Below are 26,056 nucleotides of genomic sequence, written 5' to 3'. Positions count from 1 at the left end.
AGATCTTTAAGAGATTAAACTGTGTCGAAGAAAGACTGTCATACCAAATATGAACAAACTGTTTTTGTCTGATTTCCTGTATTCCATGAATATTTAAATATGTTGGAATAAATTGCTGCACTGACTTGCTGTCATGTCCCATATTTATGATACCAAATAGCGTACAGCTATATGGTTAAATATGACATGAGCCAATCAGATGTGATTAAGCCATCACAGAACAGTCTGGCTCTGGGCACAGAACAGCTTCCTCCTCCTTTCCTCTGCCTGAATGAACCGCTGCAGCAATGCTGCCCCCTTGTGTGCTGGCTGTGAAGTAATGCAAACAACAGCAACTGTCACTGTTAGAACTTTATCAGGTCTGGTTTGGTGTAGTGATCGTGGGGGGTGAAAAAAGTGACTCAGAAAGTCCTGCAGAATATTTTAAAACTTTAATATACAGTGCTTCATAAATCATTACTAAAAACACAGGTGGTAAAAATCAAATCAAAACAAATAAGTTACACTGTAGTAAAAAGCACTTGAGATTCCTTTCTGTTTTCATCATTAGTGTGAACCTCATATGAAAATAGCATAGAAAGTATGCAAACATAGAATTCCATTCTTATATAGATTTCTAATCTTTAGCTAAATAAACCTTTTGTCCCCTCAAAATTCCCTTAACCGGCCAGAAGAAACAAGGAAAGCTCGTGGCCTCGACTTCACCCACAAGTCTGCTTTTAAGAAGCGGGAACATCTTTTTTCTGTTGCAACATCCCCCCCCTCCCCGGCATGAACCCAAATAAAAAGAAATATAAATTAACATATCAAACATGTGAACAGTCTGCAATTTCTTTTCTCCGCACTAACTGGTGTACAGTTAAACATCTTACCTATCAGCAGTCAGACACACACACAGACACACACACGTTCTTTTAACACTGTGCCCCCCTGCCCCACACACACACACACACACTCGTACGTGAACAGTCTGTGCATAGACCCAGGTTTAACTTGTGGACTAACCGGTAATTGGAGCCTTTTCTCCCCGCTCCCCCCGAGCTCCCCCACTGTGGTTTGTCCTTTAAAGGAAAATAACCCTTTAACCCATTTGTTGCCGTGGCAACAGAAGCTGGCTCTGGGCTGAAGGGCTTAACACAGATATGCAGCGATAGACAGATCAAAACACGCCGTCTCCGTGGTCCGATTCGGCGCCTCGTATCAGCATAAAGTAAACAGAAAATAGGCGACCACAGATGCACGGTGTAGGGTTAAAAAGATTTCGATATCAGCCTTTGATCAGCCACACTGTTATACAAGTCATTTAAATAGCTTCCTTATCACAGCTATACCACTAACGTGCATTTTAATTAATTTATTTCTTTTGCACACGTTTCCATTTAATTATCAAATGCATTTGTAAGCTGAGTCACGCTGTCCTTTAGCTGCTGCTGCTGACGACCCCCTCCCCACAGCCAAGCTCTCATTGGAGCGTGTTGGTGCCACAACAATCTATATGCAGACTGAGACACTTTTCCATGCTGACTAAAAAGAGACACTATTCTTCTCTTCTGTCGCATCATGCTTCAATTTAGAAACACCGAATATCAGCAACCAAGTGCAAGAACAAGTTGAATAACGGCACCGACATTTGCCTGCAAAGAAAAAAAATCAGGTACTGAAGTAGAGAATGGTCCCTCCCTTTGTCCCTATCTGTATGTTTTATAGTAAACAGTCTGTGTGAAGTGTTTATAGTAAACTTAGGAGCAAACACTCGAGGGGAATTTGTATGACAGCGATAAAACCCTGTAAAGTTCGAGCTTCCATCTCTCTTAATGCCTGTGTTTCAGCTTTTGCCAGTAAATTATTTACCATCATCAACAGTTTGTGGGGAGTGTAAATAATGAGCTGTGGCTGACAGGTTTAGCTAGAGGGCATGTGCAAGAAAAAAATAATAAAAGAGCCAGATTTAAGAATCTGTGAGACAGACGAAGCAAAGAACTGCCTCTAAAAACCTACAAAACATGACATTTTAGTCTGAACCAGCCACAAAGAAGAAATTTCCTTTTGTATTTCGTCGGTAATTAGATGGAAGTATGAGGAAAAAGCATACTGAGGTAGGAAGTATGTGCTAAAGGCCTACAATATTGGTTCAGTTAGCAGTGAGCAAAGTTTCTGCTGCTTCACCCATTTGTTGATGGAAGTAAAGAATTTACTTACACAGGATAACGACAATTTTAGTTTGCTTGAGCCAGATTGTACAAGCAAAAATTTCCACTATTATCGAGACTAATTTAATTGAACTGTCTCAAGTTGGTCATTGCCGTTTTCTGCTTCAATGTGTGCATCTGAAGAGACCTGCAGTTTCAACAGTCTGAGTCAATGCTTCCCATCAGTTACAGCGGTGCCAGTGAGGCATCCGGAGCAGCTGGTTGTAAGCATGAAGGAGAAGGTGGGAGGGGGCCGGGTGGTCTTGAACACTCAGGTAACAGGGGGTCAACTTGTTCTATTGCACATACATCTCTGCCTTTTCTTCATTTCATGTTTCCAAAAGAAATCTCACAGTTATAAACAGGCAGCAAGTAGCATTATTTGAGTTTTTTTGTTTAAATAAAAAAAAAAAAGAAAAGAAAAGAAAAGAAAAAAAAAAAAAAAAAGCTCTGGACAAAGATGGGAAAAAGCGCTTAATTAAACTGCAGCCAATGCCAGAATATAATATTAATATTAATAATAATAATAATAATCATAAACAGGAATATTCACAAAAAACAACAATAACCGTATACAGCTACACAGGCAAAAAAAGAAAAGAGTAACGTCACCTGTATACATATCAATAAAAAAAACAACAGTGTAAAATTGATTGTCATTTTGAGATAAAAAGCATAACATCCAAGGCATCGACAGTGAGGAACTAACTGGGAGCTATAAAAGGTGACGGGGCTGAAGGTGGAGTAGGTGGAGGGGGGTTCACAGAACAAAAGCCCAATGAACACAGAGAACCCATTTGGCGCACATGCGTCTGACAAAGCTTTTGGCAGCTTTGTGTCCAGGAGAGCGGCGACACAGAGGCAACAGTTTGCACATGCCATCCATCCATCTGTCCGTCCCGGAGCGGAGAACCTAACAGCACGAGCCTCCGTTCGCTTCAACGCTCCCCCAGCTGTCCGATTTTAATGTCTTCAAAACTTCACCCGATGCTGGACGGTCGAGATGCAGCTTTTAAGCGGGTGCTGTGGCTCATCGTAAGAAGCGAAGTAGAAAAAAACTAAACAAAAGGGGGTCTGACGAGTTCCACACCTGTCAAAATGATGCAGGGTGAGTTTCAAACTGGCGAGGAAGGCCGCGGCTGGGAGTGGAGAAAAAGGACAGCGCTGAAAGAAGCGGCATGGCTTTGATTTGACCGAGCCCTGTGACCAAGAGAGGTAACACTTGAAAAGCTTTTCAAGCAGAGTAAAGGGGAGTTGGTGAGTTTTGGAAAGTCCACGCGTTCACAGTTAAATGAGGACACGGGAGCTCATCTGTCCCTGAATGTGCCAAGTAACAGAAGTCTTCTTGTTCCACAAAAATTTACAGAAACTTCACAGGGGGGGGGGGGGGGGTTTCTTTATTTCTTTTCAACTGTCCTTCTCCTGTCCAGTAATCAAACCTCGCTACCGTTACAGTCGGTGTGTACGGTCTTCCCATTTACTGCCAGTCATCGTCGTCCTCGTCCTCTGCGTCTGAAGAGTCATCATTGGTGCTGTCGCCGCCCACCTGTCGCGTCCCGTTCTGCTGCCGCGCAGCCAGGATGGCAGCGGCCTCGGCTGCTTTAGCCGCCGCCCGCTCCTCAGCCTCCTTCTGCCGCAGAGCCGCAGCCTTCTTCTCTTGCTCGGCGTGGCTCTTCATGTGAGCGCTGCGGCTCTTCACCTTGTAGAAAATCCTGCAGGGTTAGGGAAAAGCAGGTCAAAGATGCATTTTGCTTTCATTGCTCAGAGTGGTTATATTAATGCCTTCATGCTTTACAAGCAGCTAAAATGCAACTCTGCATAATCGCCTCATTTAATATGTACGGCTCTATAAATATGCAATCTGCTACTCTTGCTATAAAGAGGAAAGCAGTGCTGTTTGTGGTTGTTAAGCAGGCTCAGTTAAGCTCAGTTTGTAAGTCTGGAGGTCAGGAACACAAAGCTGCTTTTAAGCATCCAAAAAAAAAAAAAAAAAAAAAAAAAAAGCTGGTAGTGGACGGACACTGGACACCAGCTACCAGTCCTGGCTATGTGCGTCTGTTTGCAACATGACAAATGGAGGTGGCTGAGCACACACAGGGCACGTGTAAGACATCAGCCTCCATCAAAACAACTAATCATGTGTTGCCAGAGACAGATAAACCTCTTTCCTCATCACTAGGTCTGACTTGTTAGATATGAAACTGTGGTTCTCTAGAGTTTGTTTTTGAAACAGTCAGTGACACATTGGAAGTTCCTCAGCCATGTCATTGACAACTTAATTTCAGCATATTAAAACAAACAAACACTATCTGGTACCAATGCAAAGGGAAAGACATGCAAAGAAAACAAGGCTGTTTGGAAAAAGGTGGAACCCATTTCAGCTGCTGTTTGCCTGACATGGTCACGGCAAAACAAACCGCTTAAGACTGAATATGCAGAATTTGAATATATAACTTTATGAATTATGGTGTAGAGAAAATGTTCAAAGCCCACTAAGCAAAAAGACATCATTATAAGTAAAAGGGTTCAGCCGGGGGGAATTATTTTATTATTTTAAAGAGCACAAAATGAAAATTAGATTATACGCTCTGGGAACTACCTCATAAAGCCTCTTTTATTCAAGTTTTATTGAAATACTGCACATTATTCAACAACTCATATAAAGGGTTCTCACACATTTACTCTAAGCTCAGTACTTCCAGACAACAAAGAATCTGTCTCTCTGTAAAGACTGAGGTCAAAGTTCACTAGCATACACGAACACAAGCTTCTAAACAACAGTGATTTTCACTACTTCTTTGTGCTTTCTCATAAAATTATGAAGAAAACATTACAACTCCAAAGAGGATGTACTAAAATTCGATCATTTTAGCTCCACAATAAATCTCACGTCATGTGACACAACAGCAGATCTGCGATAAAACATTTCAAAGCTGTGAATCACCTAGCTGGATATCTGTGGTGGAGGACAGTCTATAATGAGGACACTGAGCTGGTGTGAAGAGCAAGTGTAGTGCTCTTCAAGTCATTGGGTAGAGCTGCACTGACAGGAGGTGTGATGTGCCGTATCTACTGTGTTTCGGTTGCTAGGACACAGTTGGCAATAACATGGCTGGTGTTGCCAGAGGACGAGTTGTTATTTTACCAAAGCATGACAGGACGGTTTGATTCTTTCAGAGAGACACCATGAGACACTTCCCTCTATTTACCATTCATATTCCAAGTGGGCAAAAGAAGTACAAATATTTCCAACAAAATTTTTATTTTTCCCATCTTGTCCTGTCTAAGGCTACTTACGCAACTCGAATGAGTGCTGCTATCATCTTTACATAAGCAAACAGACTCACCCCAGCCTCTCCGACACAACAGCGGTGACTGATGCCACATTTCTGATCACTGACCTGCCACATTTCTTGCAGGGAAATTCCCCCTCCTGACCAGCTGGGCCTTTGTTGCCTGTCGAAGGAGTCGTCTTGCGGGCGTTGTTTTCGTAGCGCTGTTTGGAGCTGGGAGGTGGCGGATGAGGGGGGTGAATAACCCGGGACAGCGACTGCTCCCTCCCCGTGTCGTCCTGGCCTTTCATAATCAGAACGGTCCCAGGCTGCACACCCAATAAAAGAAAGAAGTGCTGTTAACATGAAAGCTCCAAAACACCTTTAACATAGCTGCTTAGTGCAGCTGAAGCCACTTTACGAGCAGCTTTTATATAGAATAGCTTCACAACGGTATGCATGTGGATGCATAAATGAGGACACAATCAAACTGCAACATACGCACAGCCTGAATTCATCTTTAACATTTAAAAAAATGAAAAAGAAAGAAAGGAGAAAAGTTTCTTGTTGAGTCACCGTTTCCCAACAAAGACTATGGAGTTGCACAATGCAGAGCAGAGAGCTGAGGGGAGGACTTGAGTTTTCTTCTCCAAAACCCCAGCGGGGGGCAGCAAAACCAACAGCCAACCAGCAACTCAGGCCAGGTTCAAAAGGACAAATCTTCAACTGACACATTTCTAAAGCAGGAATCAGTTTGCCGCAAAACATTTTCCATAAAATCTAATCTTATCTTCCCAAACTCTCATGCAGTTTCTCTTTGCTTTAAATTAATTTATATCGAACTTATATGTTCAATCTAAATCAGTCGATATACTCGCTTTACAATATCTTTTAGAATAGTTTGTGTGTGCACAAAAGCAAAAAACTAAAGATGATTAAAATAAATTACATTATTTCTACTGTGAAAAATTATTTTTGTAAAAAAAAAAAAAAGCACGGATATTATACTACTAAATAATACACTATATGCGATAAGTATAATGAGTATAATAACAACAGTAATGATAGAAATTCAGTGCAACCAAACTAGAGCACCAACCTTCATATTCTGGGGTTGTATTATATTAAAAATACTGTTTTACTCATTTTATCTCATCTTTGAGGACAAAGAGGAGAAAACACTGAAAGGAGAGACTTCTGCGCTCGCTGCTCAGCTATACATGTTTTCATTTAATTTATTCACACCATCATTAATTCACGCAGCTCTTCTAATTGCACACGTACATTCTCTGTGGACGGCAGCGCATGAGACGTCCTGGTAGGGCAGACATCCGGTTTCCTGTCAGCTGACCCTTCCCATTTCCTGCTGTCCTCCTCCCGCTGTGGCTCCAGTCTGTGAGAGCCCTGCTGGTCCAAGAAGAACATTGACTGTAAGACACACATGTCTGAGGGAAACTTAAATCTACTAGTATACAATTAATTTTGAGAGCTATTTTGTACATGACTTCACTCGCACTGTGGCTACTTGAATACAATTATAGCAAACATGCTGAGATATTGAGATATATATATATATCTATATATATATATATATATGCATGCAGCACTATTCAGTTACCATAAAACCCAAACAGCCTGCAGTTGTACTTTTTTTTTAACATGCTCTACCTTCTATTATCAGTGTGTAAGGTTACTGTAGACACCATGAACCACAGTTGCAGACAGCTACAGACTTTTATATAGTTCAGTTCAACAGCGATCAGTGAGGATATTTGCATGTATTAAACAGACATCCTTTTATCCGCTATTTTCTGCAACGCTAATGTGAAACATGGTTTAAGACTGACCTTGTGGTCCATCTCCTCTTCTGTGGTCTTGCTTTCCAAAGGCTCTGTCTCACCGTAGGTTAGCGTACCATTGCGGCCAGTCTTCACACGCTTCTTATAGGTGTAGTAAAACTCCACACACTGGGCCACCGTCTTTGTGGATACCTGTGAACCGCAACCGCGCTCTTTATTAGTGAATTTTAAACATTTCTCTTTTTTATACAGTCGCTCTACATGTATGAGCATTTCAGAGCTGCTAAAACAAGCAATCGCACCCAAATGACTTATTTCTGAAAACAAGAGTTCAGAGCTTTAAAAAAAAACAAAAAAAAAAACAAACACGTGTGTGTGGGTCTTTTTATGCATCATGGCATTTCAACTTCAGCTTAATTATATCTGATTGCCTTGAAAAACCTTGTTGCAAATTCAGCTGGAATGATTCATTTCAATATTGATTCATCTGCCATTTCCTCCACCTCTCTTTTTTTTTTTCTTTAGTAGTCAGTGAACTATGGTGTCAATAATGACAAACGCCCATCACAATGATAGACAATGATAATGACAATAAAAAAGACAATGTCAGCACTAAATCTAATTCAGAAGTTTAAATTTGATTTGACTAATGAAGCTAAAATAACCCAGCTAACATTGTGGCTACCACTTGTCCAACTACGCTTTTTGATGATCATTTTGTACTTAATTCAGTTAGCTTAATCAGCTAGCTGATGTGCTTGGTGCAGAGTGGCAGGTAAGGAGCTCTCCAGCCTCAGTCTATAGTAAAGGCATGGACCATGCTAGTGCCCAGTATTAGCTTTCTCGGGTTCACTGGCTAGAGAGAGGCTATTTTAGTAAAGCAATAACCCGAATGACAAATGATGCCACATCACCCTCTCTTAAAGCGTGTTTCCGTCTTGACGCAAGCCAATGATAGTTAAAGTAACGTTACAGGGGTTGTATCACATCCACCATATTGGATGTGATGCAACATCTTCTGGGGAAACACCAAAAACATCTTTAGGATTCTTTTGGTCACTAGCAGATATTTGCAGTTGCCTGAAGTTGTAGAGACAAACTTCTCTGCAAACAAACTCCAACTACTTTCAGAGCGGTAATAAAACTCGGAAAAGTGTGCAGTAAACTGGAAAATGATAAAATTTGCTTTGCTTTGAAAGCACATGGCCTAAGTTTCCAGTTCATGCTGCACTTTTCACAGTTTTACTACCATTCAGAAAATAGCTGGCGAGTCTGCATGTAGGCTGACCACAGCAATCTGCTCGTGACCAAAGGCACAGTTGGAGAATATACATTTTTGTCCCCTCATGATCCCTGGTTGCCAGATGGTTATGAACCAGCCTCTAGGCCTGTGTAACTAGGGCCTTATTCACTGACCCTACAGTGTTACTATGGTTATCATAGGTCCAATATGGCAGACAAGTAAACGTCATGTGCAAAATCCTCAGGAACCTCAGTGACACTGAAATTTAATTTTTGAAAGAGAACCTCCTTGATCTCTGAAATGGTTCAGACAACAAAATTGTATCATTTTGCACTTTTGAGAAAAACCTGTTGACTATGAGACACCAAAAAAAACAAAAAACAAACATCAAACCAAAAGGAAATACTTCTATGAAGCGACTCAAAGGAAGAAAAATATCATGTCTACAGTGATCATAGTAGAAAGTGATCGACAGCTACTAGATGGCCTTGTTCTTCCATCACTGTGGTCTGGACTTCCCTCTCCTTGTGTTTGAAAGGACACATACCTGTTTCTGCACCATGAAGAAGTCTTTCTTGTATGCAGCGATGCCTTTGTTAAACTGGCGTCTCTCAGCTGCTGTCCAACTGTCTGATCCTGTAGAAAGACAGAGGAGGAGGAGGAGGAGGAGAGGTAGAGGTAGAAAGAAAAAAATGCAGTTGTTAGTTTAAAATACTCCAAAACTATCTGTTTCCATATAAAGGGTGTGTGTGGAGCCTCGTCAAGTTCACTTCCACCCCCACTCTCAACACACACACACACACACACACACTACTGGATAAACAAAGGCTCCCCTGTCTCCTGCTTGGGATTAACCACATGCTGCAAGCCCCTGCAACCCCCCACCCCCCCACCCAATTCTCCTACTTCCCTCATTACATTGACTCTGACAATCCTCCACAGTCACCGACTAACCCACCACGGCCACACTCTCACTACTGCAGCTGCTGCTGCTTTGAGGCAAGGCAGAGGGTTCAAAGTCAATCACTGTTTTAATGATGAAAGCACAAAAACTGGGGCAAAAAAAAAAAAAAAAAAAATGGTTTAAAGAATGAAATGAAAAGCCAAAATATGCACACATGGGGTTCATCTTGGGTGAAATCAGAATTCTCAATGATTTATAGGAATTTTTTTTAGTTTCTTGAAGTACCAGCTGGTTGGAGTATAACAGAAATAGCAATAATGGATATGACTTTTACTTGACAAGGTCACAAAAACAAGGATGGTGCAAAAATACGGTGCAATTTAATTTGAATTTAATCTAATCTGATCTGATAATCTTACCGTATAGCAACTTGCTTTGTGCAGTCAGTCTAAAAACCTCACGTTATGAACTTAATATCACTGCAGACCGAAACCAAACAACTTGGATATGTTTAGTACAGAAAAAGGCTTGAAAGTCAACTTTTTGATAGTGAATCCAGTGTTTTTTTCCAACTTTACAAAAAATCTCAAATGCCCTTTTTTAAAAATCTAACGTTATTTGAAAGAAAAAAAATCTTAATTTACCTGAGTAATGGTAGTTGGACAAATGATGAGACTTTGGGAAAATTGGATTCCTCAGCATCAGCATGGACAGAGCAGCCTGAAAAACAAATAACATACCATTAGTGTTTGAAAGTGAATAAACACGGCACAGCAGCTGCACAGCAGTGATTGTTACGAGCCTTTATACAGCCAGTCCCTCCTGCTACACAAAGCCAACTCCTGCTCTATTAGGCGCTCCAATTGTGCTTTTATAGATCCGTAAAACACTCTGAGCCAAAGCGTGAATCAGTTTCTCACAGGTAACTAGGGACTGAGTTAACCACTGCTCTCACTTTCCCTGAAAATGCCAGGTATCTGAGGGCTTTATATCATAATTGTGCGCGCTCTCTGCCATTGTCAAAATAACAATTAACTTTGTGCTCTTAAAGGAGAAACTGACTGTGCATGAATGCTGGAAGGCGGCAGCTCGAGTCGGCCCGCTGCAGAGAGTGGGCGCTATGACAGCCCCCTCCCCTCGTGGTTTCCTTGACAACATTGGACCACTGCTGGTCGCTAGGGCCTGAAATCTTAACCAGCAGCATCATAAAGCACACTGACAGCTCTACAACTACACTGCAAGACAACTTCTGCTTCAGTAATGGAAGTATTGATTTAAGATCTGCATTAAAGTCACTGTAATGAAGTGCAACGTAATGCGCAATGCAAAGAGTCTTCCTCTGCTGATGAGTATCATACATAATTACCATACCATCATCAGTTACATCCTCTTTAAATTGTCTTTACACTAAGCCCCTATCAAGTGTGACAGAAGAACACTTGTGTGTTTCAGGAAACAGTGACTGACATTTAGCATTGTTTTTAAAGTCAATATATATGAAAAAGTCACTGGATGTTCAGTTGCTGGGAATTTAATGGGGTTGATATGGTGGGTAAGAGCCACTAGAGATGCTGCCTCCTCAACATTTAACAGCAACCACTCTTTGACCTCATTACAACAAGCGCAGAGTCTATTATTTCTCACACACACTGAGGTTTGGTGTGTTTTATGTAAATGTTTCATTATTCTGCTGTTGAACGCAGCTGTGAAAGTTGCGTTGCAGTCGGTGGCTTACATGTTGCAGTATCAGCACTGAAATCTTCACTAGATCGATCTGTTCATGTGCTCAGATGCAACTAGTGGTCTGCAGTAAGTATGAGACACAGGATGCATCATAGCTGCAGTGTAGTGGAACACCCGTCTGTCCAGGCAGATTTCTCAGGAACGCCACGCTAAGTGATGGCAAGGTCATAAACATTTATGTCACATGTTGCATTTAAGGCGCTTTTCTCTTGCGAGTAACGCCAAGAAGAATGTGTGAACCTGACAACGTGACTGACAGCCACGGTACATTTTACTGGCCGTGCTGTCTTTTTCTCTGAGCTCAACGTGTGAAACAATGCAAGAAAGCACACTCAAAACATAACACTAATCACCTGGGAATGCAGCCAACAATTTCATCAACCACTAAAGATATGTTCACTACCACATATGACAAAGAAAAAAGGCAGATAGCTCCGACTAAGAGCATGAGAGCTATCAGAAATGTGGCACATTTCTTTTAAAATCTCCCTTAACCATTTTATGTTTATCAACTGATTAAATAAGTGTTTCAGCTCTACAGCCCCCAGCAGCACATGTACCTCTTTGTGCCTCGATACAGGAGGATCAGTCTGCTTCTGACTAAACGGCCAAACGGTTTTACTATCTCCGTCATCTCAGGCCACCGGGGTTTCAGTACAGAGTAAAGTGAAATTCTACTGATCACTCACTTCTTTTCACTACTCACCAAGTGCTAAAGGCACTGAATGACTACATTGAAAACATGCTCAGCACATGTAAGGGCACTCATCACTAAACCTAACATGTATAAGCAGGCAGTCAGTATATTCTATAATATACAGTAGTGTACTGCATAAATCTCAAAGCAGCACTCATTTAATCTATGAAAAGCAGAGTATTTTTCTACCAACACAGTGATTCCCAATGATTTACTATCCAACAACTTGGTATATCTCAGCATGATGTGCAGTGTGTCTTTAAAATTTTCGAGGAAACTGGACATGTTGAGCACAACAAGAAGAGGTCTACAGAAGATTAATATCTGCCATTCTTCAGGAAGGGAAACGGGAAGAAAAGTCTGAGGTATTCCAAATTACACGAGAACTGGACTGAAAATCAGTGGCAGTAGGTCCTATAAAGTGCCAAATCCAATCTTGAAATCCAATCTTGATGATAACTGCTTCATTTTTCAGCATTAAAATGATTCCAAACACACTCTCAGTTCCATAAATGCATATGTAGTTTAAAAAAAAGAAAGAAAAAAAGACCATGCAATCCTATCAGTAATGAATTGGCCTCCCCAGAGGGGATCATCTTGACTGAGATAAATAATGTTGCAATAAATCACTGCACCCATTTCCCATTTTCCTAGAAAGGTATAATGAAATATTGGGTGGCTCAAGATTTTTGCAGTGCATTTTTGAAATGGTGCTGGTCTATTTTCAGGGTACCGAAGATACAGCTTGACATGTTTTCTGCAGGCAGGATTTAATTATTTTGACAAGGACACATCAGTACAAATACTGATTTTTTTCTTCATTCCTCTGCCTTTTTTCTCCTACACTGAACACGCAGGCAGAATTGTTCACATGAGATTTAAAATAAAATCTCAAGCAAAATTGCCAAATATTCTAGCTATTTAAATTTTAGTAATTTATTAGTGCATTCTTGTCTGCTTTTGTGCTGTGACAAATATAATTCATTCATTCTGTTACATGGAGCACTGCAACAATAAATGAGCATATAAGAACTATGCATGATGCCTTTGTCTCAAATATGAAATATTACCATTTAACAACTTCTACCGAATGTTACTATACTGTAACACAATATAATCTGTGTGGACTTTATCTGTGATCTGTAAGTGAAAACAGTCTTTAAGAGGTAAACAGGTTGGTGTAAAGTGTGAGTGGGCTAGAAGAAAACCTGGCTCGAGTCCAACCACTGTGAAGTACAGCTCCCAGTTATGTTTTTATTATTCATGGTAATCCCTGTTGCAGTCAGTATGGATTGTTCTGTTGAACTCACCATTATGTCCCCTCTGCACTCGTACAGACAATGGTGGGCTAACTCCTGGTTGGTGCCTCCTCCACATAAAACACTGGAGCAGGCCAAGTGCATGAGGTCTTCCACTGCAAAAGCAAGAGAGAAAAAAATGATTTTGCATACAGTCATGACAATAAGAAAATGTATTATTAAGATATGCAATACATGGAGACAAAATATGGTCGGTTTCAGTGTTCTGGTATGTTTTTATTATCCATGACTCAACAAAATTACATACTCCAGCTGTTAAATCAATTCCGCAATATTGCAACATTTATATACTATGAATTGAAATTCTTATGAAGAGCCGTTTTTTTTCTTTAAGGCCACTTTCATTTATCAAACCTTTCACTGCACCACCATCTGCGTGCCATTATATAAGCTTTCGGTTTCACTTTGCTATTCTCAAAAACTCTCAGGTAGTGACTCACCTTTCTCCTCAAGGTCAGGTTTTCCTTCCAGATCGCACAGGGGAACCCAGACCAGTTCTGCACGATGATGATCCTGCTCGACAGCAGATCGCTGCCTCAGCTCTGGTACTTCCGCCTGGTACCGTGAGCCAATATTTATGCGTCTGGGAACAGGACATCAGTTTTAAAAACAAGGCAGGAAGTGTTTGATCTATTTAAAATTCATCGACTCTTTCTGCATTCATGAGGCATTTATTCACTCTTAAATATTTTAGCGAAGACAGCATTTGCTTTATGAGTATCAGTATCAAGTTGCGCTTTACAGTAAAGCTCGTGTTGTTTCTGAGAACGTTTTTATTTTCTGTGCTCGTCTGTTATATTCTTTAAAAGGTCACAGAAAAAATTGCTGAGGCGCTCCGGCTCTGAACATTGCAGCTCTTGTACTGTTAACCCAGCTGAACTGATGGTCTGGATTTAACAAGAAAAAGAGGAAAATCATGCAAAAATAAATGTGAATCAGATACAGTTCTTTAAAAGCTTACATATCAATGCAAACCAGATATCTCAGTGTGAAAGTTGTGAAAATTATGCTGTCAACAGATAGAGCTAGGATATCCCCTCCCTCCCTTGCATTTCCAGAGAAACTGCAGTGTACCCAGCTGAGTGTGTGTGTACACTGGCAGCCTCCCCCAGAGAAAGTGGGCTGCTAAAACTTGACCTGCAAAGGCTGTTCTGCATTTGAAAGCACACCAGATCCAGCTGAAAACATGATTTATGGGAAGCCTCCCTAGCTCATCCCTGCCTAACATCTGAGCAGCTGGCATCAGTGAAGCAACAGCTTGCACAATGCACCCCCATAAACTGCAACTCGTCGTTGATGCAACTACAAAAAATGGATTTACATACACACCCAGCTATCAGTGGCTTTGTTTATTCATGGAGTAACTGCTGACTTTATCTAGAAATGCATTTAAGGTTGTAATTCTTTACATTTTCATTACAGCATCTACTTTCACTAGTTCTCTGGAGTGGCCATTCTATACATTTACATTCAGTAAATGCATAACGTTCTATAGAGTAGTTTTCACTAGCAGCTGTAGTGTATGCCATTCTCACCCTGGATTCAGGGTCCTTCCATCTAGGATCTCACCATATACAACCCTCACAATCTATTACTCGTTCTAGGCATTTCTTTTCCAACAGCAGGCCTTTTTTTAAGTTTTTGATTAAATGAGATTGTATAATATTGTTTCTTTGTATTTATAACACAGTAAGTGCAACCAGTGAGCATCCTTAAAGCAAAACAGGTAGCCCCGCTTTACTATCAGTAACGGCTACATGTGCCCATTCTAATCACTTTCCAACTCTGCCAAAACTTTAAATAACATTTGCATATCACACTGAAACCAGGTATCATGTACAACTTAAAAAACGAGATGTTCTAGTGCGACATTGAGCCACATAGTTGATTCAAAGAGACAACTTCTGGTAATAATGTTAGCTGTGGATGACCGAGCAAAAGAATTCAGTGGTAACTGTGGTGAAGGGGGAGGCTGCATTAAAAGACGGGATTAGAATTTCAAGAAGTCTATGTTCTCCTTCAAGACGTTTCATAATTCAATTCACTGTTATGCTTTGAATAATTCATTGTAGCAATATAATTCCTTTCAAAATAGCACTTAACCTCTAAACTGATCGTGCAGGAGAAATACTCACGGCTCATTGCTGACCGGAGTGGCCTCGCTCATAGCAGACAAAACTGGCGGTGTGATGTCGCAGCTGTCTAAGGGGGCAGCAAAACACACACATAACACACTCACTCCAGCAACAACAAAGACACAGCACAGGAGTACACTAACATGCAGTCCGTCAAAATTCTAATATATTAAAAAAAAATAAATAAAAAAATTGTACCTGGTCTTACATTCAGTTTTTTATGGGGAACTACAGCAAGGTGCTTATTACAAGTGCACAAAACTTTGATCCAAAGGACATCTAAACTGGAAATTCATTCAATCGAGTTTTATAAACTTCCTTTTTTACTTACTAGATCGCAATAGGCTGCGTGTGGCTGACTTGGGTGTAGCGGGAGGGGGCAGGCCTGGGCCACTGGCCAAAGCAGATGACAGGAAAGTGGAGAAGTACAGTCCGGTGCCTTCACGAACAGGGCTGAGGATCGGCGGTGGTGTATAGGGGGGCATGGTGATAGCATTGTCGGCGAGGCGTACGGGGGAACGTAGGTGGCTTTGGTAGGGTGTAATGCTGGAGTAGACGGGCGGGGCGATGAATAAAGGTTTAGGTGGCGGGATGAAGAGAGGCTCAGGGCGTGGACGGCGTTTGGACTTTTTGCCATCGTCGTCTTTTTCACCCTCTGCGCCATCGTTCTGGGAAGGAAGGAAATTTTTATTTTAAGAGGTGAGGTTATAGCAGAAGTTTTTGTGTCTCAAATTAAAAATATGCAAAAAAGAATTATACACAAAGTTGGTTTAGTGACTGTAAACGCCTCAAAAAAGAGAGAGAGAGAGAGAGAGAGAGCGAGAGAGAGAGAGAGAGAGAGAGAGAGAGAGAGAGAGAACAGGGACCCCAACCCTCAAATCTTAGGTACATAATGTACAGTATGGCAGTGCTAAACCCTGCTAATCTGCCTGATCTGGGACAGGGCAAAGAGTTCACCAGCTATCCCCCCTCCACCCAAATAAATGAGAGAAAGGGAGAAAAGGGTACAGGACGAATATGGGGGCAGGGAACGCATGAAGCATGGCTGGGGGAAGGGAGAATGTGTTGATGGGTGGGACAATGTGGAATAAATTCAAGGATTTATAGTTGGAATTAAACAGAAAAAAAACAAACAAACCAAATGTATATAAAAGCTGGGACTCCAGTCTATTCTCCCTAACTGCATGGAGAGTCCCATGCAACTTCCCTCTGAGATTTTGGTGAATGAGTTCTGCATATAAAAGTGTGTTTTAAGTGTAGAAAAAGCAAAACCAGCAAGAATTTCATGTGTATCCACCTGCTCTGCACTGTCTGACAAGGAGTTCCTCAGTGAGCGTCTTCGGGTGACGATGACCGAGGGCTTGTGGTCTGCGCGCCCGAGATCCTGGGAGTTTGAAGACCTGTGAGGCCAGTTGGTTGCCAGACTTGCTTCGTCACTCTCGGGAGACGAGGGTTCCTGCCTCCGGACTGGAACAGACACGGGGATAACAAGTGGAACAAGGTTGTCGTCTCGAGGTCGCTTAGGGTTCATAATCTCTTGTTCTGTGGGACTCCATGGCCTGCGTGGCTCCTAATAGAGATGAAAATTCATTATTGCAATGCTCTTTATAAATGGTTTTCTTTTAAAGCATATGACATATCAAAAAATTATACCCATACTAAATGAGTTCTACTGCCTACTCAACAGTATTTTTTTTTTTTTTTAAAAAAAAAAAGCTAATCTGACTCCTCAAACAACAACACTGTGACCACTAAAGACTCACCAGAAGCAAGACGCAAAAAGGACAACTAATTAAATCAATTGCCTATAAACAACATCTGTAAACAATGCCACTGCCTACCAACTCCAAGGAAAAGTAGCTTTGTTTTCCAGCTTAGCACACCCCAGTAAATAGATCTGATTAACAGGATGGGTGTTAATTCAACTGAACAGGCTGCCGAACTCTAATCAGTACAATGAACTGGAATCCCACTACACAACACTAAACAACAATTAAATCAATACTCAAACAGATGCAGGCACCAAGAGAAAGTGAACTGCTGTGGAAAGAAAAATTTCAAATGTCAGAATTTGAAATATAATGTCTCACTCTCAGCCCTTTCACTATCGTATTTTACTGCTAGGTGCAGCACTTTAGTGGCATATTTAACACGCACTTCGACGGACCAACCCCCAAAGGCATTCTTCACAGTTTTTTTCCTTCGACAAACCATAATGAGTGGGCCCGAGCAGCCTCTGTGCCGCGATCAACTGAGGAACAACTTCAAAGCCATTTAAACGACCACATTATAGGACAGCTGAAGGCAGATGCATGCCGTCTCTGCACGCTGCATCTTCATGGTTAGAAAGGCATGCAGCACTGTGGCTAAGCTGGAGCAGCTCTCATTATTGCTGGTGGAAAACTCCAGCCCTTCCACCAGAGTGGTGGAGAGATATTCTGCTGAGCACTGCAGGCAGGACAACCCTGCACCCCTCCCTGTATAGATAAAGGGGGGAGGGCAGGCTGGAGTTTCTCTGCTTTGAAGGGGAGGGCGTGCAAGCATGTAACTAAACACACTGCCTGTACAAGCAGCTAACTGTGAGGGAAATTCAGGCCAAAGCCATGCTTAACTATAGACGTACTGACTCAGCACTGTTTAGCAACAGCATTTGTTGCACAATAAAGACATTCAGCACATAAACACAGATAATTGTATGACTTTGCATGGTACAGTCAGGGTATAATATCAGGTTTGTACATTTAACAAATCCTGTGAGAGGTGTAAAGTCATACATGGAGGCTTTCCTAGAGCACATTTTACCCCAATTTAATATTTGCTATGTAAAGTTTTGTCTTAGCTGCAGATTTTCCCCACAGGGCAGAGCTGAGCAGTTTACTTTTGCGGCGTACACTTCACTGGGCTCTGATTACATTCAGCATCTCTTCCAGCAACACGTTAATCACAAACAACACAACTTTTGGCACAGTTTTCCTGGCAGGGGCATTTGTCCCAGTTCCCACTCTTGCTCTGGGAGTAAAAATCCCAATGCAATTATACCCTGGGATAATGCTAGAAACCTAGACTTCCAGCTCTCACCGAAATATTTGCAATTAAGGCTTCCAGCTTGTAGCGACAAGTTTAGATTTAAACAGCAGTGCAATCACTCGGATTCAGAACATTTTGTCCTTTTACATCAATACTTGTTTCTGCCGTCCTTATGCTTGATAGAAAACAGCTGAGAAGCAGATGAGTGGGCAAAACAACATAGAAAACAGAAAGGCACATAAAAGCAAAGGCAAGGGGGGGAAAAAAATAGCTGCATTGCCAGTTTCCAAATGAAATTATGCATTTACCTTAAGATGCGATGGTGGAGACTCCCTTTCTGAGGCCTTCTGAGCAAGCATCTCCAGGTTGACCTCCTGGGAAACCCTGCGTTTCCTGCGTGTGCTTTGGATGACACCTGTCGGGGCTGCCTGGATGTCTCGTGACCCGTTCTGCGGTCCCTGAAGCACTGGTGCTGACTGCTCCAAGGGGACAGGCAGGAAGGGATTGTCCGAAGGCGCGCCGCCCTCCTTGGAGAGCCGTCGAGATCTGCGAAGCTGCGTTTGGGATTGAGGCTGCATCTGAGGCTGCGACTGAGTCAGGTGCTCAGACTGCAGAGGGGGCTGCAGCGGGTCTGATGGCTGCTGTGGTTCTGGTGTGATGTCCTGGATGATTGGTTCCTGGATCTTTGGCGGCGCTGGACCAGAGGACTCGTAGGAGTGTACCACAACGGGCTGGGGGTGAGCGTGAGGGTTTGCATTTTGCACACCAGGGTAATAGTCAAGCACATGGGGGTTTTGTTGTTGCAACTGCTGATGCTGCATTTGCTGAATTTGGAGCTGTTGCTGCTGCTGTTGCATCTTTTGTTGCTGCTGCTCGTGCTGTATTTGTTGCTGCTGCTGTAGCTGTTGCTGCACATGTTGTTGGTGCTGAAGGATTTGTTGCTGCTGCATTTGTTGCTGGATTAGATGTTGCCGTTGTATTTGTTCTTGCTTCTGCAGCTGTTGTAAATGATGTTGGGATTTTGCATTCTGTGCCGAGTAGTTTGGGGGGTTAGGTAGAGTTGTCTTGTTACCTTGGAACGTCTGGTAGTAGGCGGGCAGGTGCTGCTTGGGCTGACCAAAGGCCAACTGGAAGGACTGCAGGACTGAGCTTCCTCCTGGGTGGGATGTACTCTGCTGCTGGGTGTTGATCACCCCTGATTTTAAGGTGTCCTGAAAAACTTGCGGCTGCTGCTGCTGCTGTTGCTCCCACTCCATCCCCCGAGACTTGCCTACATCCCTGAACACTTCCACTGCAGGTTTGTCTGCAGCTCTGTTAGGGGGTTGTTGATGTGGCTGCAAGCCAGCGGTCTCTTGCATTGACTTCACAAATACATTCTGGGTCCTTGAGTCAGTTACTCCTCCAATATAACTTGGAAAGTTCTGCCCCCAGTGAGGCATGGTGGTCCAAGGTGCAGCTCTCGACTGCTGCTGATTGTGCTCCTGGTGAGCCCACTTCATGGGTACAGTCTGCTGATAATGACCCCTGCTGTGGTCGCCCTTATCTGGGCTGAAGATGACAGAGCTGAGGTACATATGAGGGCCCTCTGGATTGGATGTCACAGTACTTGCAGCCTCACTCTGTCCAGGCTCTGAAACATTACCACTCGCCACATAGTAGGACCCATCTGGGTGCTGAGAAGTCTCCTTCATTGCTACACTTTGATCGTTGAAAAATGTGATTCGTTTGCCTGTTCTTTTGGCATTAGGTTTCTGCTGCGCCGGTACGCTCATGACGGGCATGAATATTCCGAGGCAGGTAAAAATTTTCAGTCAGCTGAAGTGATAATACTCCACTTGAATGTATCAATCCAGCAATCAAAGATGGGAATATACACGTATACCCTTTTATAGGGAATGTACAATAAAATAAACCAGTAAAATCACACTGACGTCAGAATAAGCAGGAGCCAGGTCGAACAAGGTTATCTTCTATCCCCTCTGAAGTTCTTTGTGACCTAATCACAGGTTGTCAGCTGGGAGTGAACAGATATGAAGACGTTTGTGTGTTTTTCTCATTCATGGACAACACCCTGTAGAGAAAATGAGACAGATGTCAAGCACTGAGCTATCAGTCTAAAGGGACTCTCCCCACTGGAGGGTCTCATTAACATCCCTGACTCAATCATTTAAAAACCTGTTGTTTGCTTTTTCAGCAATAGACCTCGACCGAAAAGCATGGGTGTGAGAACAGAGCATGCGAGGCGCCTATTCACAAAGCTCATGTGACAAAGGGATGATGTCCTACATGCAGGATAGCATGTATACAACCAGACGTGTGTAGAAAACTGGAACCAAAATAAGGTAGTTGAGAGAGACAGCCAAATCAATAGTTCCTGGAAATGTCACACAGGATATTACTGTGCTGCATTTAATCAGCAATGAAACAAAAACAAGCACTGTGGGAGAAAAAAAAAAGAAGCATAATTGTTCATTGTACCACTGCTTTATCACCATTATCAAACAGCACACGTGACCTTTGACTAAAAGGAAGCTCCCTTTCCCGCGTAACAGACGGCGGACTGAAAGTGATAGAAACCACTTTTTTTTTTTTTTTTCCCTTTTTCTCTTACAACTCAGTGACTCATCAAAGGGAAAAGAAGGGAACCCATGCCCTTTGAACCACGGCCGGAGACTCGAAAAAGAAGGGCAACTGAAAGTGAGCAAAGATGAGTCAGTATGAAACTATCTATGCAAAGGGGGGGAGCAAGGAAAAAGTCAAAATGGCCTTGAAGGCTTTTTTTTTTTAGCTTATGGAAAGATCTTGACAATAGCTGGTAACCCATTATTAAAATATTATCTGATGTCCGAGTTTCAAAACAGATTCTGGCACAGTCCAGTTTGCCAAAAACATCCTGGCTGCTCCTGTTAAAATTTCAAATCAATCCTCTGTCTGTGTAAAACAAAACAAACCTTGTGCAACACTAAACAACTTCAAGAGAAAAGCATTACAGCTTTGTAATCGCTGCACGGCTCGTGTTGCACACCAACAATTTGGTAAGATGATTACATAAATGAACATGAGAATCTTTACAGGATGGCCTTGCCAAAGGTCCTTTCTGACAACATAGGAAGTGACTGACAATTGTCACCCTTTACTCTGGTGACCTGGTAAGACACACATACACACACACACACACACTGCTTAAAATAGAAAGCTGCAGCTGTTCAGATCCTGCACTCTCTGCGAGACACCACTGACAGAGTAAAGTGAATCGCCACACTATGTGGGCTAAGAAGCTGTTTCTGCATCAGTAGCAACACAATGTGCTGCTACACATGCATGCAGACACGTTGTCAAACTCTGACACATCCTCTACGAAAAGCTGCACGTTTCTTGCAGGATGATTAAAATAAACAAGTAAATAAAGAAATAATTAAATAAAAACGGTTAAGGTTGACCATGCCGAGCATTAATCGCACCATCTGAGGTGAGAGATCATCATGACGCATCACAAGTGCAGCCTTACACAAGCCTGGGGTTTAGCCCAATATACAAACTAACACGTTAAATGGCTTAAAATAAATGTCAAGCACCATTAGCCGCCCTAATCCATCGCCATTTCCTAATTCAAAATCAGCACTAGCGCTCACACACACACACACAATACGCGGCCTGCACAAATAAAGAAAACGAAGAACACTCAACGTGTTGCCCTGGACCCACTCCCTCCACATCACTTTCTGTTTCCAGCCTGTTTTACGAGAAGCCCTTTGTTGCAGAAAACGGATTATCTACTCACTAATGCCATGTCCCATTGCAACAAACCGAAGCAACAATGCAGCTCCCCGTGACGAGAGAGGAAAAAAAGTGTGGTGGCACGGCTAACAGACAACGCTAATCGATTCAACTTGTCAAAAAAATTAATACGTCACGTTTCTTTCTATGTATTTTCGTTGCGATCCGCGTTCACTGGCACGTTAAACACGTCGCACAGGGCGAGCGGTAAGCCCCGCATGGAGCTCCGATCTGTCGACCGCCCAGTACGGCGAGGTAAACAAAACTTTGTCAGCAAGCTGTGGCCACAATAACGCGCAGTGTCGACCGTATCAACAACGCCACAGTCATCGACAGCGTGGCTCCGGCCCCGTGTTCCCCGATACTTACTGTGTTTGTCATGAAAGCTGCTACTAACGGCAGCTCAGCCCGCAGGATCGCACACTCGCAGCTCTGTGCGGCCAGCAGCGGCAGCAGGCCCGCACAATGCACTCCTGCGATGATGACTGCATATATCCCCGAGGTTGACTCATGCTATGTTGCTGACCTCACTCACTCACTGCTACTTTTCTTCCCTTCACCTCCCCTTACAAAGAGGGAAAATTTGTGGAGAGACAGGGGAGAGAGGAGGGGTGCGCGGGTCAACCTCGCTGCGTAAACAAGAGTCCTTCCCGATAGAAAACGGGGTGCTAATCTGGAGAAACGTGAGCGCAGTGATGCCGCTGTCTGTTGCACATTATTGCACGATGATTGCACTAAAAACACACACACTGACAATGCGGCCTATTTGCTCTGCGCGTCTCTGTTCGTCTTGTGATTCCCCCTCCTCCCTTAACCCAGCCACCAACCCAGCCCTCCAACACCACCAGCGCGCTGGCCACACCCACTTCCCTGCCCAAATAAGGGGTTTCCTTTGACATGCAAGGCGCCGTAATTTACGGAGCAAGATCCTTCTCAGTCCATGCGGGAAATTCCAACACACATGGGAGGACCGAAGGTCTGAAGGGGAAGGACGTTCACTTTCCTTTCACTGCATTCACACTTCTTGTTTTCTTTCTATTGAATATTTTCTCTGTGAAATCTATGTGTAATGTTTACACGTGGAAACAGCAGACGGAAGATTGTTTCTAGAGGCAAATGCAGAAAGGCCCTTGAGGGTGTGGGGCACAGAAAGTGTTTATAACAAGGGTTGTGTGATTTAGTTTTCCATATAATAATGTGAAACAATGAAATGCTACTTCATAGGAATCACACTGTCTTCAATTCAATGGGGTATTTTCATTACCTTAGGAAACATTGCGAAATGCACGCCCAATTTCCTGACAAAATACAGATAAGGACAAAATCTCCACACTGAATCATAGACTGGAGCCAGAGCATGTAAGGATTTCTAAATGAAAAACAGCTGAAATGGCTATCCAAATAAGTAAACTGTGAAAATAAACGTGAAACAGAGAAATGAGATATACTCTAAGTAGAAATTGGCAGTTTCACAGATAACTAATAAGAGGAAGCACACAGGTGCAATTAAAGGAATGCACTAATATAATAGCTGACTATCTGTATGCTCGGCCTGATTATCCAATGGGCATTCTGCACAAGTGCCCAGGGGCCTCCACCACTTCTGTCTCCTCCAACTGCCAGGGGCACACCTAAGCATTCCCAAGCCAGCCTAGAGTAATCTCTCCAGTGTGTCCTGGGTCTGCCCTGGGGCCTCCTCCTAGTGGGACATGTCTGCAAAACCACCTCAACTGGCCCCTTTTGATGTGGAAAAATAGCGGCTCATCCTCATCCGATCTCTTAAGGCCAAGCCCGTGCACCCTTTGGAGGAAGCTAATGGAAGTTTTCATTTTTTGCTCAACCAATTCAGCAAGCTAACAAGAGGATAGCTGTAGCAGCACCTCACAATTGCAGTGGATTTATAATCTGAAACTGTGGTTGGATCTAAATGAAGAAGCCAGGCTGCTCTCACCAGTGGAAGGCCTGCCGAACCTCACAAATGAAGAAGCAAGTATCCAGTGAATATTTTATACGTGCATCGTTATTATTATTATTATTATTATTATTATTATTATTGTGACAAGCAAAAAAAAAAAGAACTCCCTTTGTACAAGTAGACACATCTCAAACCTGTGCTTTTCCCAAGAAGACCTCTATCTGTGCATTGATTTTTATTTTAACACTCATCCGAATGGGGCAGTGAACAAGTACAACAGATAGTGATATTGGCAAGTGGTGCTGACAGGAGGAAAAGGAGGAGATCATCATGGAGACAAATAGACAGAAAGAAGACAACAACAGGTGTGTGTGTGTGTGTATGACGACAATGACATTATTATTATTATTACTATTATTATGAGTATTATTTAAAAACAAAAGCCCTGACAGCTTGCGCTAAGTTTTAGCGAAACTGTATTGTGGTGTTCTCTATTCAGAACTATTCTTTGTACATGTATGTACACATTCGTGTCAACCATCCACCCCTTTTCTGAACCATATCACAGTTGCAGGGGGTCTGAAGCCTATATCAGCTGACTTTGGACTTCAGTGAACTGAAACAATTCGATAAACCAAAAGGAAATGTGGGTGTTTTTTCACCAAAGTGCATAGCCTTTTTTTCATATGTGTAAAGGATCAAATTAATTATGGCTGCATCCTTTAATTTCTACTACAACACTGGGCAAAATCACAGCAGTGCAGGCCTGTAGTCTCTCCTTCTTCTCTGTGGATCTCAAATTACTTGACAGGACTCACCAATATAAGTTTTCAAAGTTTATGGCTGTAACATTTGGTTGATCAATGGGTTAGTCATTAATGTTTGAGGAATCCAGCTCATTTTCTGGATTCTGGATTTTCTGGAAACAGTAAGAACAAAGTGCAGAAAAGGAAAGCATGAAATCACAAGAAAACAAGCATCTTCCCTCTGTGTGCTGACATTTTAGAGTCCACATTCTTAATCAGTACATCTAATCTAATCTATCATGTACACAACAGGAGAAGTTTCTAAAAAGTGCATACAGTGACATAAATGTCACTGTAAATGCTGACACGCTTTTGCAACGACTGCCCAAAACCGATGCTTCTCCTTCACGCCAAGTCACGTTTTAGCACGTCGCCACATTCCAACATAACTTACAAGTGTCACTGTTTACGTAGGAGGGACTTTTCAGATAAATGTGACATCGCTGGTATGAATGGTAGTCTGGGGGCTTTCTGGGATTTTTACAACTCGCGTTTGTGAGAAGGACGTGGGTTGAAAGAAAAAACAAAACAAAAAAACAAACAAAAAACAAAACAGGGGTTAGATCAAAGCTCGCTGTCTAGTAATGACACATTAATAGCTTCCCATTTAGCATTCGCCTTCATAAACAAAATACTTAGCAGCATGCAAAAAAGCCCTTATGCAGTAACAGTACTTACATTAAACTCTGCCCTTCCATGGCACACAAGCCTTCATCATCTCGCTGTTTCGACAGCGCCCCGCTGCACCTAATCCTGACGGCATGCTAGAATACTGTAACGGTAGCGACTGATTTAAGCATCAAACTTTTTTTTTTCCCTCACTGTGCGTCACTTCCCCAGTCCTACTTTGATTCAGTTTTAGCTAGCAGTCGATGGTGCAACAGGACATTAACAGTGAATATGTAAATGTCAAACGGACCGACTGAACTGCTAAAATGTTAATTAGCTGCAGTGTTGATAAACTCGACTGTAATAAAATGGGGCTGTTCAGGCCGCGTACCGTTTATGTCTTAACGGCTCAATGGCACCTAGTTTATCACAGTTTATCACAGGCAAGATAGTAAACCCCCGCTGCACCGGAACATCGGTTGAATAATGTCGCACTTTCATTCAGGTATCTCAAGTTAGAGCTCATATTATTTCAATATATACTGCATTACAAAAAAAAAGAATGAATTACTAGCAAATCTAAATGTAGACAAAACCTAAAAAACACACAAAAAAAATCCA

At 42.4% G+C, this 26,056-nt stretch overlaps 1 protein-coding gene across 4 annotated transcripts; it reads right to left on the bottom strand.

Annotated features, from left to right (window-relative positions):
• Window positions 1-416: 416 nt before the first annotated feature.
• On the bottom strand, window positions 417-26,005 carry mideasb (mitotic deacetylase associated SANT domain protein b). Of its 4 annotated transcripts, none has more exons than XM_084914085.1 (13): window positions 25,505-26,005; window positions 18,637-20,399; window positions 16,599-16,871; window positions 15,633-15,969; window positions 15,302-15,368; window positions 13,607-13,749; window positions 13,158-13,261; window positions 10,052-10,127; window positions 9,051-9,139; window positions 7,309-7,452; window positions 6,746-6,868; window positions 5,591-5,790; window positions 417-3,901 (listed from the first exon to the last, which is right to left on the bottom strand). In XM_084914085.1, the coding sequence occupies exons 2-13, from the start codon at window positions 20,107-20,109 to the stop codon at window positions 3,667-3,669; spliced, it is 3,264 nt and encodes a 1,087-aa protein (XP_084770211.1). In that variant the 5' UTR covers window positions 20,110-20,399; window positions 25,505-26,005; the 3' UTR covers window positions 417-3,666. The 4 variants fall into 4 exon arrangements, with proteins under 4 accessions (XP_084770211.1, XP_084770210.1, XP_084770213.1 ...); XM_084914084.1 differs by lacking the exon at window positions 25,505-26,005 and adding an exon at window positions 22,475-22,934; XM_084914087.1 differs by lacking the exon at window positions 25,505-26,005 and adding an exon at window positions 22,475-22,934 and having other exon boundaries at window positions 6,746-6,865.
• Window positions 26,006-26,056: the final 51 nt, after the last annotated feature.

This window comes from Perissodus microlepis, chromosome 19 (genome assembly GCF_051167445.1).
Source record: "Perissodus microlepis isolate ML-2025 ecotype Zambia chromosome 19, ASM5116744v1, whole genome shotgun sequence".
Taxonomy (NCBI): Eukaryota; Metazoa; Chordata; class Actinopteri; order Cichliformes; family Cichlidae; genus Perissodus; species Perissodus microlepis.
Note: the sequence above shows the minus strand (reverse complement) of the source record. Positions and strands in the feature narration are given on the sequence as shown.